Raw genomic sequence first — 13,103 nt, 5'->3', positions numbered from 1 at the left:
GGTCACAGCCGAGCTACCAAAGGGAGGGGGAGGCGCGGTCCCTGCAGGCAGGACGGGTCGTCCTGAGGAGCTCCCGGGGGCTCTTCTAGGCCATCCTCAGGGCCTCAGACTGGCCCCCCCAAGGCTGGGAGTAAGATGGGAGCCGGCTGCCAGGCCATAAACAGACTAAAATGGGGGGAAGAGGGGCTGCCTGCCAAACCCTGGAGGCTGGCCAGGGGCTGGTGACTCCCCCCTACACGGCACCTCTCCTTCGGGGTCCCCAGGCTCGGCTCCCGGGGCGTCACGATTTGGGCTCAAACTGCTGGCGGAACCACGGAGGCAGCCCCGACAGGAATCTCCCTCTGCCCATAGCTTAGTCTTCCTCCGTCTCCCTGGGACAGAGCCCCGAAAAGCTCGGACTGCTCCCCCTCCTCCAGCCCCTCACTGTCCCAGCTCTAACACAGGCCCCCCGACAGGTGCACACCACAGAAGCGCTTGCAGCTCCCTCTCGGGGCCTGCTGGCACCCCCTTCCCCTCCCACCAGTCATGGGGCCGTGATGGCCCTGCCCAGAGGGGAGCACCCGAGGCAGAGAAGTTCCTGGGGCTGGTCCATCAGGAGAAAATGGCAGGCGTATTGGGGGGGGGGGCCTGGGCCCCAAGAACGTGCCTCCACAACGACCCAGGCCTCGAGTTTTATTTAAATAACCTTCCGGGAGAACAGAGCAGACACCTCGGTCACCTCTTGCCCCCCAACACCAACTAACCGTGCCCGCCCCGCAGACAGGTGGGGGAGGTAGGGGAGCCCCAGCTCAGTGAGGGCGGCCCCGACCCCGGCCGCGGCCCACGGGAGGGCCGTCCACGGTGGAGCGGGGGTTCTTGATGGTCTCGTCCACAGACACAATGAGGCAGGCGGCCTCGGAGGCCGCCGTGAGGGCATTGATGCGGACCATGGCGGGCTCCCACACGAAGGCCTCAAAGTTGTCCGCGATGTCCTCGTTGTTGATGTCGACGCCGTACCACATGCCGCCCTGAAACGACAGCGGGGGGCTCGCTTAGGCCACAGTGGGGGGAGCCCACCGACATCCCCTGCCGGCCCCCAACACCCAGACTGAGCTAACAAGGCCCCCGGATTCGCCACCCATCCCTCACGCCACGGATCCGGTGGGCATCACGAAGGGACCTGAGTGCGAGTGAGGACAGGCACCATGGCACGGCCCAGGAAATGCCAACAGGGATGCCGTGACCTCCCAGGGCCCAGACTTCCACGAGCCGTGTCTGTGGGAGGTTCCGTGCCGGGAGAGGGCCCAGACGGGCACCCACCTGGGCGTGCTTGGCCCGAAGCTTGTTGAGGATGTTGGTGGCATCGAAGCCGGCGTTGTCACAGAGCTGTCGGGGGATGATCTCCAGGGCCTTGGCGTAGGCCCCGATCAGCAGCTGCTGCTTGCCCGGGATGGTCCTCGAGTAGTCCCGCAGGTACCTGGAGAGCTCCATCTCGATGGCGCCGCCTCCTGCCACCACCGAATCATTCTGCAGAGACACCCGAGCCGCCCCCTCGTGGGATGGGCGCCGACAGGCGCTGCTGGGCCAAGAGCCTCCAGGAGCGGGTCAGCGCTGCCCGGGGAGGGTCCTGACAAGAGCCCCCAGGCCGGCCGGAGCAGAGCTCCTAAACCATCCCAGAGGACAGAGGCAAGGAAGGACGTTTGCCGTCCACTCCACAGCAGCCCCCTCCCCACCCGCCCCTCTGCTGGCCTCTGGCCTGCGGCTCGAGGCCCGGGTGACCACGCACCTTGATGGCCCTGCGGACGATCATGATGGCGTCGTGGAGGGAGCGCTCCGTCTCCTCCATGAACTGCTCGGCCCCGCCTCGAAGGATGATTGTGCAGGTTTTGGCCTTGGGGCAGCCAGTGAAAAAGTTGTACCTGGTGGGGGGAGGGCCCCGGGCATTCACTCCTCTGCCCACGCCGGACGCCCATCGCAGGACGGTCTCTGCCCACCCTCCCGGGGAGGCTCTGATGGCAGCTACAGGACTTCAGAGCCAGCCGCTCACTGCACGCCCTCGGTCTGCCGTCTGCCCCTTGCCTCGGCGTCCCACCCCCCAACATGGGCTCGCTGACCACGGCCAGTGAGACGGCCAAGTGGCCAGCCTTCCAGACCAAACTTCTAATGGAGCAGCCCAGGCAGGCTCACCTCTCGCCTCCAATCTGTGTCTCCTCAAAGAGCTGGCAGCTGCCCAGCACATCTGGGGTCAGAGAATTGACACTGGTCTGGATGGAGCCCCCACAGGCCTGGGGAGGGGAGGAAGGGTCACTTGCCAAGGCCTGAGGTTTAGGGTTCGGGGGGGGGGGGCTGGGACAAGATCTCCCCCCGCCAATGCCTCCTCCCTCTCCTTAGGAGCCAGCGCCTCTCGGGCCCAGGCTCAAAAGTGAGGGCGGGGTGGCAGGTAAAGGGTAGACGCCCCCCCGGAGAGGGGGAGCCCTGCCTTCAGCCGGGTGGATGCCGGGGGGCTGGCAGGGCCGAGGTCGGGAGCCGCGGCCATCCCTCTTTGATCAGAGCTCACTTAGGAGAGGAGACGAGATCTTACTCGCAGCCCAAAGCTGAGACCATGGAAGGAGGCGGGCGGCCCAGGAACGTGCTGGGGGCTTGGGAAAACCTATTTAGGGGTCACCCGTTTGCCTCACAGACTCCACAGTCACCAAGGGAACAGGGTAAACCTGGCCTCCCAGCAGCTCGGGGACCTCGACCGGCAGTTACCATCATCGTCCTGCGCAAGTCCTCCTCGGGGACGCGGCCGGCACAGAACATGTCGCGGTCGGCAAAGTACTGAGTCGCCACATCCCCGATGGGGAGCTTGGACAAGACCACTTTGGCCCCCGAGTTGTAAATCTTCTCTAGCTTGTCATAGAGGATGTTCCACTCAGCGTCCACGATGGCCTGGTAATCCTAAACAGAGACGCCTCGGCTCAGACACCTGGGCGAGAGCTGCCCAGGAGGTCACCCCAGACTGCCCAGGAGGCCCGTCTACACCCCCTCTGGGCCAGCAGGGGAAGGGGGCTCTCTGCTCACCCTAAAACAAGGGCTCGGGGCTCACGCTCAGCCACACAGCCCTTCCCACTTGGGGCAAGGGTGAAGCGGCAAACCCAACTCCACAGACCAGAATGGAAAGATGTGACCTCCCTAGAGGGGAGTAGATCCCCCCCTTGGGTCCTCCCCTCCCCTTTAGTGTACCCCATCACCCCAGAAGTGTGCGGCCACAAGTGTAAGATGAGGCAGCTTTAGGATTGTCCTCCCACCCCTGAAGAGGAAGCCAAGGGAGGGCCCATGTGAAGGAGGCCTGGGACAGCAGCCTGAATCAGTGGAGCCCCCCCACCCCCAATTCCAAGGCCGGAGCCCCAGCAGCATACCTCCACAGTGTGCACCCGGACCTCGGCATTGTCCTTCTCGGCTTTCAGCTCCAGCTCGACATTCAGCAATGCGATCGTGGGGTTCATGTACTTCTTGGGCTGCATCTCGAACCCAGCATAAGAGAATGTTTTCTTGAAAGCGACGCCGGCCACCAGCTGGGACTCCTGGAAGCAAGTTTGTGGAGGTCAGGCCAAGAGGGGCTCAGGGGCAGGGGGCTGGCTGGCCGGACAGAAGCCCAACACGAAGCCTTTAGACCAGCACATCCACAAACCTCTGGGCTGAGTCCCAGAGGGTCCTCCTGTCCTCCAGCCTCTGCCCAAGGACCCCAGTGAAGGGAAGCCTCAACAGGTCCCTCCAGGACTGCCCTGTCCCACTCCCACGTCTGCCTCCCCACTGGACACCATGGCCTTCCTCTGGCCCAGGTTTCCCTGACCTCTTTGCAGCCTCTCAATATCCTTCCTAAGATATAGCACCCAAAATAGCCCATCCTCCAGATGTGGCCTCTGAAGGCCCACAGCCAGCCACCTTATTCCGGTCACCAGGCCTCGTGCCAGCCTGCTCCAGGCCTCAGGTAGACCTTGAAGGCCACCCGTGATCTAAAAAAAAAAAGTGCTGGGTGCAAGTGCCAACAGAGCCGGGCTCTGAGCCTCCGTCTCCTTGAAAAGTGAGACAATCCTGGTGGGGTAAGGCAGTGCCCACCTCCCTCACCAGAAAGCCGGGCCTTGACCTCATTTCCCTTTACAACCACATCTTTATTTCAGGAGATTTTATCTCACAAACTCAGTCATATTCCATTAGACTATTTTCCTTTTAAAAACATCTATTGGCTGCTGAAGTTTTTCCCAAGAAGCATTTCTGTCTTTAAAGAGACAAAAAAGCAAAATCTCGTCTATTCTGTATCACTGTTGCCTGGGACCTGGCAGCATGTGTCTGACTTGGGGGTGCAGGCTGGTACCCCCCCCTTCCTGGCCACCTCTTCTCAGAACCACGGCCACACAGCTTTCTGCAGGGCAGGACAACCCGAAGGGGTTGGCTTTACTTCATTTAATGAACCACCTGGGGCCCCTGAACCGCCCAGCCTTGGCCTCCCAGCCTTGGCCTCCCTCCGCTCCCTCGGACCCTGGGCTGGAAGATGCCAGGCACCACAGCGGACAGCCTCGGGGCTTTCTCTTTTTCCTTCTGTGATGTGGCTAATGAAATATGTTTGCATGACCAGCTCTGGGCCAGCCTTGGTTGGTCCTGCCTTCTCCACGAGCGAGGAGGACTCCGAATGGAAAATAAAATTCCATCAAAGAGAGAAGGAACAAGAGCTCTGGGATGCCATCAATCAACAAAGGGAAGCTTCTCTCCTCAAGGTTACACGAGCGGCCAGGAAGGGTCCAAGGTAGAACTGAACAAAGATGCCTCCCTCCCTCCCTCCCTGGACTACACGCCATGACCCCTTCGGCACTGTCAGCCAGGGCACAGCAGTCTCTCCTCTGCCATCTGCTAGCTGCGGGGCTCTGGCCAAGGCTGGTTTCCTTCCCTCTGAATGGGTGAATGGGGGGTCAGACAAGATGACCTCCGCCCTGGCCCCCCTCCATCCTCTCGGATGGTCGACCCTCCAACACCACCCGCCCCAGCAGGGCTGTTCTCCGATCAGTGACTTCACTTGCAGGCGACCTCTGATGGCCGGCTGCCCCCACCCCAGGGCACGGGAGGGCTCCGATGATGGGACATGACAAAGTGGCCATCAGAGGGCAGGTGGCCCAGTGAGAAAGGCGCAGAAGAGGCCCTGGCACTCACCTCCAGGGCACCGCCCTGCACCTTCTTGATGCCAATCATCTTTAGCTGCAGCAGGTCATCGAGCATCATGACGGCGTCCACCACCATGATGGCAAAGGCGGCCTTCTGCTGGGAGATCAGCTTGGAGCTGAGCGCGGTCATGGCGCACTTCTCAAGTAGTCGCCTCTGTTCCCTGCACACACGGGCAGTCAGTGCCTCCCCTCTCTGCCCTCGAGCCCCCCGCCAGCCCTTCCAGTCACACTCTTAGGGACAGAAGGTGCCCCCGGGACACCCATTAACTAAAGCCCGTGTCCTGGCCCTTGGATCAGACTGGGCTTCCTCCTCGGGCAACACAGGGGCTGCCACAAGGTGTCTCTGCATCTGCCGTGCCCAGGAGGCAAACTTACTCCTTGTCTTCATTCTTCACGGTCACAGCGATCTCCCTGATCTTGTTAACCGCCTGCCGGGAGAGGAGGAGAAGCGGCTTCATTCGGGCCTGCGGAGGCCCAGCCCGGCCCAGCCCCCCTTCATGCAGGAAGGGCCTTGGGGCCCACAAGGAACCAAAGGCTGCCCCTAGCTGGGTACTTCCAGGGCAGGCAGCAGCACACGGTTCAGAGATGGGCAGTTCTAGGCTCTGCCACCTTTAACTGAACCCCCTGATCCGGTCTGTCTCCAGCAGGGGGCTGACAGCCTTCCCCCAGGTCTTGCCCCAGAGCTCAGGATGGGACAGCGGGTGTCCTGGCTGGGTGATGATTAGTGCAGGGAGGAGAGGGGGTCTGGCACCCACCAGGGAGCTCCCAGGTATCCAAGCTGGCTGTGAGGGATTAGGAACTGCCAACCTGGGGCTCAGCGCACTCTCTCCTGTCCCAGAAGACACCAGATCCCAGACCTAAGGGCAGCCCTCAGCACGGCACAGGGCCACCTACCAGCTGTGTGGCTGTGCGGAAAGCCCGGATGATGATCTGGGGGTGCAAGCCTTCCTCCACGTAGGATTTCACTTGCTTCAGGAACTCTGCTGCCAACAAGGTCACTGAAGTGGTCCCGTCTCCAACCTGCAGCCAGCCACAAGGGGGCTTGACCTCCAAAGCCCGCAGCCCCCACCGCCTGCCCAGGCCCAGCTTCCCAGAATAGAGGCTCAGCGCTCTGGAGGAATGGAGCTACGAGGCTGGGAGAGACCCCAGAGGCTCTCATCTGGCCCGTTTGTTCCTCAACCACCCCCTTTAACAGAAAAGGTTAACAATTAATGGGCACCAACAGTGGCCCAGAGGTGGGGGCTGAGCTAGCTGAGAGGGAAACACAGGCTGTCGTAGGCCTTACTGACCACTCATTGGTGGTTCATCCAGGTCTCCGCATGGGACAGGAAATGGGCACCCTCCCACCCCACCCCAGGGCCCACGAGAGACCATACACAGACACCCCCAACCCCCCACAACAGACACCAGGCTTGATTCTCCCCGCCCCCAGGCTGGCTCCCCCACCTCAGCGTCTTGGGACTTGGCGATGTCCACTAATGTCTTGGCCGCAGGATGGACAACATCAAGGAGCTTCAAGATGGTGGCTCCATCATTGGAAATAGTCGCTTTGCCTTTGAGGAAGGACAGGGGTTTAGGCCATTTACTTTCGCTGTATTCTGCCTAGACCCGGAAGTCCCAGGGTTCTCCTGGTCCTTTGGCACACCAGGCTCAGCATCTGTCTGTCCATCAGACTCACCTCTGCCATCGACGATGAGCTTGTCCATCCCTCGAGGCCCCAGGGTGGTTCGGACAGCCTCTGCGATCACCTGGCAGGCGCTGATGTTGCTGACCAGCTGAGGGATCCCTTGGGAGCTGTCCGTCCCCTCCTTCAGCAGAATAACTGGTGTGGGCTGGGCAGGGAGAGAACAGAGCAGGACATTCCTCAATGTGCACTGACAGTACTGGCCGGTATGTCATGGGTTGTCTGGGGGGGGGGGGGGGATTTGGAACTGGATCTTTAAGCTGAAGTTTAAAATCATTTTTACAAGCTTTACACACAGCCCTTCACTCCTGCCCACAGCGAGCCCCCGGAAGCAGGACGAGCAGACAAGGAGGCCCCATGCCTTCGGGCCACTTGTCAGCATCACAGCTCAATCATGGGAGCAGATGGGCCTAGCGAGCGCCGCCGCCAGTGCCAAGGGCTTCAGGTGTGCTCCACGGATGTTTAGACAAGATGGCATCACTGAGGCCAAAGAACGGTAACCAACTGGCAGTCAGAAAGTTGGGAAGGGGAACAGCCTTAATTAGTGTCTCTCAACAACCCGCCTGGGGCTCGGCGCCTTGCTAAAGCTCCCCAAGGAAGGAGCCTCACTGCTGTCTAAACACTATTCGACGTTTTCCACAGGGGACAAGAGGTTCTTGGATTTCCCCAAGTCCAAATCCAAATGAAACCACAGCCCTGGAGATGTCAATGCAACTTCTCAGCCCATCCGGACTACGGTGGGATTTAAAGCAGCAGGAACCTAACAAGCATTTATTAAACACCACTTACTTACTTACTGTGTGTCAGAGGGACAATGGGGATAGCCTGGCGGATAGAGAACAGGATTCAGGGACACAAGACCAGCATTCAAATTCTGCCTCTGCCATAGGCAGACTGAATGACCCTGGGAAAGTCAGCCCTCTATGAGAAGGTAGCTGCCCAGGGCTCCCTTCCCCCTCCTCCATGGGCCAGGCACTGGAGATGTAAAGTCACAGTGAGAACAGCCCTTCCCTCTGGGAGGGCCCACTCTAAGAGGAGACCCCACTAGGAGCTGGTCCTGGAGTCTTGGAGGGGGCCCAGAAGACAGTTCCCTCCACCTCCCTTTGCTGTTGTTTCTGGCTAGACCACACGCCTCTCTCAGGCTCAGCCAATGATGGCCACAATGCCTTGAACTCCAAGGTTTGGGTAACCACAAAAACCCACAAGTGTCCGATAAGTGACCAGGAGGGCTCCAGGGGGCGTGCTTCCCAGATCCAGGGTCAGCAGTGGCCTGGACCTTCTGTTGTACCCCCCACAGTGATCTCAAGTCAAACCCCAAGGCTACCATGCTTGGTGACCAGCAGACACTGCCCCTACAATGGACCCTGGCCTTAGCGGGCAGGGGAAAGGTCCATGAGGAAACTTAGGCCAGGAATCTCAGCCTTTCCCCTCCTCCAACCTGCCTGCCTAGGTCAGCAGCAAAGGCTGTGAGCAGTGGTGGTCAAGCTGATAGTGAGACGGTAGACAGAGAACAAGGCAGGATCCCCAAGCACCCCTTCTGCCATTCCACCCCAGAACTAGGGGAGCCCTGGGAGGTGGATGCAGGGACAGGTCAAGACTGAGGAAAAGACAATGTCTCTGTGACCCTTTCTAGATGTGGAAAGCAAGGAGGAAGAGGACTGGCCAACATCAGAGAAAGGCCAGGCCTCTGGGCCTTAGTTCTTTCTCCCAGGACGCCATAAAAGGGAAGAAGCAGCCCAAGCCGTGTGGTCCACACACACTGGACTGGTATCAGGGACATCCCCAACATGTAGCCATCTAGCATTCCCCCCTCCAGAGGGGTTGCCCTGGAAGGCCGATCATGTCAGGAAGGCTGTATCCTCAGTAGCTTCCATCCAAGAAGGGGTCACAATGGCTGGACTGTGCTGCCCAGGCCAACTATCCCTGTCAACAATAGTCTCCAGATGATCCATGTCCTGCCTAAGCTTGGTGCCCCCCAGGCAGACCAGATGGGGCAGAAGCCAGGAAGGCTCCATTACTTCCTGGGGCCTGTGTCCTGGAGCTTCCTCCATGGCAGCCATTTCCCCAAGAAGGATCTCTCAGGCCGAGCTCCCATGATTTTGAGAAGGGGAAAGAGGGCTATCTTTTTAATAACGAAAATATACAATGCTCCAGAGATACCCGTACCTCCATAACACTGTTAAATGAATTGGCCCACACTTAAAAAGGCGCCCCCATATTTGGGAGGCCCAATCTGGTCTGCAAAAGGATGGTTAGCTTTGCTGCACACCTGGGTCTGCCATGCTTCTGGAGGGCCCCAGCCCAGACCAAAGGCGGCTGCAAATAAATGCTAAGGTCCCGACTGGCCCTGACGTTCAATGCTCTGGTGGCCTGCTGCCATCCCACACTGTGATTCTGTGACATGTGGAGGCTTTGAACTGGGGGCCTCTTACTCAGTCATCAAGACAGAAAAATGCCTTTATTAAACAACCCAACAAAGGGCAAGCCGCCCAACCAAGAGTACCGGATGGAAGGGGGTGGGGTGGGGGGTGGGCAATGAGTGACCCAACCTAACTGCTCTCTGTTAAGAGCCCTTTTCCTCCTATCAGCTAGTTTATGAAAATGTTATTGTCTACTAATTAAAATGAAAACATTAACTTGAGAAAAGACCAATTAGACTGCCTGCCTCATTCACATGGTCACGCTGGGCTCCAGCTGAGGGTCTGGGCACAAGTGCCTGCCTTCCTTGCAGAGCTGGCATGGCCTGGGGACCAAGGACAGGCCCAGACAGGACATCACTGTGTGAAGCAGGGCACAGGCACCTACGGGAATCAGTTGGTTTGGTTGAACCACTCTATTCTTTCTTTTTAAATTTCTGTTACAAGGGATGGCTCAATGGAAAGGGAAGAGGAAATACTCGGAAACAAGACAATAAACACAAAAGCAAGTGATAAAAATTGTTTAAAAAGTTCCTTATTTCCTGTGTCATCTTTTTGATCCAGTTAATCCCTTTCCTGGGTCTGTGTCCCAAAGAGACCAAAAAAGGGGAAAAGGCCTACTTGTACAAAAGTATTTAGAGCAGCTCTTTCTGGGGTGGCAAAGAAAGTCGTGGTCCATGATGGTGATGGAATTACTGAGCTATAAGGAATGGTGAGCAGGAGGATTTCAGAAAGAGCTGGAGAGATCTAAGTGAACTGATGCAGAGGGAAATAAGGACACACTACAATCAGAGAAGCATTGTGGGATGGTCAGCTGTGAAAGACTCGCTACACTCAGAAATCCCGATGGCCCAGGCCGGTTCTGAAGGATTTGGGACAAAGAATGCTCTCCATCCACCTCCAGAAAAGGACTGTGGGAGTCAGACGCAGAGCAAAGCTGCCTCCTCACTTTAGTTTATTTGTGGCTTCATTGGGGAGCTTTGTTTTTATACCTGTTCTCTTCCAACAATGAACAACACGGATGTCTTGCTTGATAACACTGGTATAAGCCAGATCAAACTGCTCACCATCTCCAAGGGGAGGGAGGGAAGGGAACAATTTGGATCTTATAAATTTGGAAACCACATGTGGAAAATTGCTATTACATGAAATTGGGAAAATAAGATATCTTTGAATTTTAAAAAACTATCTTGTCTTTCTGAATCTCCTAATTTTTTTTTATGTTTGATTGCAAAGCACTTTAAGATAACAAAAACACCCTGCAGGGCAAATAGGTATATTATGCCCATTGTAGAGATGAGGAAACAGAGGCTAGAGAATTTAAAAGACTCATGACCAAGAGCCAAAGAAGACAAGGTAGGAGGCCAGTTCCTTAGATGCATATTCATATTTCATCTTCATTTCAATACACATCAAATGCCTATTTTGTGCAAGATAATGGAGATAAAAAGGCAAAAAGAAAACTGTCCAGGCTCCAGAGAGCTCCTCAGCATCTGAGATTTTAGGGTGAGAATGAGCACCTTGGCAGAGGTAAGTCTTAAAGCAAGGAGGAGGCCCACTCTAGATGTGGGGACACCTCAGGCCCCAGCTTTTTTTTTTTTCCTTTTTTTTTTTTTTTTAAACCCTTTACCTTCCATCTTAGAATCAATGCTCTATGCTGGTTCCAAAGCAGAAAAACAGTATGGGTAGAATGGGGGGTGAGTGACTTGTCCAAGGGTCTGAGGCCACATTTGAACCCAGGACCTCCTGCCTCCAGGCCTGGCTCTCAATCCACTAAGCCATCTAGCTGCCTCCTGAAGCCCCAGTTTTCACCAGCCCCAGGTCAGGTGTAGGAAGAACAAAATGAGTCAAGGCTAGGAAGACCCAGGCCAGATTGGGGGAGATGGAGAGCCTTGAATGCCATTTTATATAGGGCCAAGAGAGAGATACTGAAGGTTTGAGTCTTCTAAGTGTCCCATGGGCAGAGGACCTTATGGGGGTGCAGGTGAGGGGGATGGAGGGAATAGGCCACAAGGGCCATACATGGCCTGGGCCTACAGGCTGCCAAAGCCTCTGCTGGTTGTTGGGCGAGGCATCCCCCAGCCTTAGGGGATCTGAGATGGAGCTTAGGGTCTGTCCCTGCTCCTTGGGACAGCTTTTACCTGGGGACTATTTGAAACTTCAGTTGTACTAGATGGGATCCACTAAGACAAGGGGGGTGCCCAAAAGCACCCTTCCCCCCTCCCAAATCAAGCCCTGCACACTGGCTGACCACTCCTGTGTGGACTCCCTTCTGGGCACCAGAACATACTGGTGCATATATTTTGTAATTACTTATCTGGGCCAGCTGGTAGCACAGTGGACAGGACAGAGAGCCAGGCCTACAGTTGGGAAGTCCTGGGTTCAAATCTGGCCTCAGATCCTTCCTGGCTATGTGACTCCAGGCAAGTCACAACAAATGCCTAACCATCCCTGCTCTTCTCTCTTAGAACTGATACTAAAGCAGAAGGGAGGCGTTTACGATAAAAAATGCTTCACTGACCCTCTTAAGGAGTCAATTCTTGAGATGGGAGATCTAAAGGTGTGAGCGAGGGCAAGTCATTTAATCCCATAGCCCAGCCTTACCCCTCTCCTCTCTAGGAATTGATATGGATTCTAAGCCAGAAGAAAAGGGTTTATAAGATAGTCCTGTATCTGAATGAGGCCCATCACTGAACCACTGCCTGATTCCCTCCCGGTAAAATGGGGATAACAACAGCATCTACTTTCTGGAGCTGTCGTGGCCATGAAAGAAGAGCACTTCCGGAAAGGCTTTCCCCCCCCAGTTCCCTGGCACGAAACAAGGGGCAAGTGCCACCTGTGGGGCAGCCCGAGTGTGTGCGCGAGGGGTCACTAAGATGCGGGGAAGGGCCCGGAGGGCACGAAGAAATGCACCCTCAGGGGGCGGGCCCCAGGAGGAGAGGGGCCTCTGCGGCCTCCGGGGCACGCAGAGTGCCCGGCTCCCAGCGGGCGCCCAGTGAATGCCGAAGGACGTGCAGCCGGTGCCGGCAGGGGTGGCGCGGAGGCCCTGGCGGCAGTTATAACTCGTTGGAACCCTGGAAGCCGCTCGGGCCCAGCTCCTTCCTCTGAAGGCAGCCTGGGGTGGGGGCAGGGCAAGCGGTACCCCCACCACCCCGCAGCGCGGCCCCTCCGCTCCAACACAATCCGCTCTTTAACTACCTCGTGGAGCACGCGCCGCGGCCCCGCCCGGACTACAGCTCCCGGTATGCCCCGCGCCTGCGGCCAGCGGCTACTTAAGAGACTGGGCCCGGAAGCACGCTGGGACACCGAGTCCCTAATCGGTCTCGCGGCGCGCACCGCCCCAGCCGGGCCCGTCCTCCTGGCTCCAAAGCCGCGCGGCCGCCCCGCTACGGCTCGCGGCCTGGCCCCGCCCGACCCTAGCCCCGACCCAGCTCGAGAGGCTGCGCCAGGCCCCGGCCACGGGCGGGCCCGGAGCGCGACTTCCCCGGCCGCCCTAGTCCCTCAAACAGAGGTCCCGAAGGGCGCCTCGGGGTCCTCAAGACCGACCCTGGCCGCCCGGAGGGCGCCCCGAGCCGGATGGCAACGGATGGAGCCGGCGCCCACTCACCATCATCCTGGACTGCGAATCGGGAGCCCTCCGGCGACCCGCTGCTCTCCCAGCTCTGGAAGCCTCCGGCGGCCCACAATGCCTCGCGCGCGAACACGGCCCAGAACCTTCGGCGCCCAGCCGTTGGGCGCGCTGAGCCGGGGGCGGGGCCCACCGCATCTCTGTGGTCAGAGATACCATAGAGTCCGCGATGGAGAAAAGGAGAGACCGACTCCACG

At 58.0% G+C, this 13,103-nt stretch overlaps 1 protein-coding gene across 1 annotated transcript; it reads right to left on the bottom strand.

The window, feature by feature from the left end:
• Positions 1-659: 659 nt before the first annotated feature.
• Positions 660-12,980, bottom strand: CCT7 (chaperonin containing TCP1 subunit 7). The gene is made up of 12 exons (XM_044660405.1): positions 12,886-12,980; positions 6,856-7,009; positions 6,624-6,730; positions 6,072-6,197; positions 5,553-5,605; positions 5,167-5,338; positions 3,381-3,545; positions 2,731-2,919; positions 2,167-2,264; positions 1,766-1,898; positions 1,300-1,506; positions 660-1,007 (listed from the first exon to the last, which is right to left on the bottom strand). The coding sequence occupies exons 1-12, from the start codon at positions 12,889-12,891 to the stop codon at positions 789-791; spliced, it is 1,629 nt and encodes a 542-aa protein (XP_044516340.1). The 5' UTR covers positions 12,892-12,980; the 3' UTR covers positions 660-788.
• Between the last annotated feature and the right edge of the window lie 123 nt (positions 12,981-13,103).

The sequence above is a fragment of the Gracilinanus agilis genome, chromosome 2 (genome assembly GCF_016433145.1).
Source record: "Gracilinanus agilis isolate LMUSP501 chromosome 2, AgileGrace, whole genome shotgun sequence".
NCBI lineage: Eukaryota > Metazoa > Chordata > Mammalia > Didelphimorphia > Didelphidae > Gracilinanus > Gracilinanus agilis.
Note: the sequence above shows the minus strand (reverse complement) of the source record. Positions and strands in the feature narration are given on the sequence as shown.

What these genes read in the sequence shown, in the direction of transcription:
- CCT7 (XM_044660405.1), bottom strand. An exon ending in TCCGCACAGCCACACAGCTG is followed by an intron (nt 5,606 to 6,071) that starts GTAGGTGGCCCT and finishes CTCTCCCGGCAG; the next exon opens with GCGGTTAACAAGATCAGGGA. An exon ending in TCCGGGTGCACACTGTGGAG is followed by an intron (nt 2,920 to 3,380) that starts GTATGCTGCTGG and finishes GTCTCTGTTTAG; the next exon opens with GATTACCAGGCCATCGTGGA.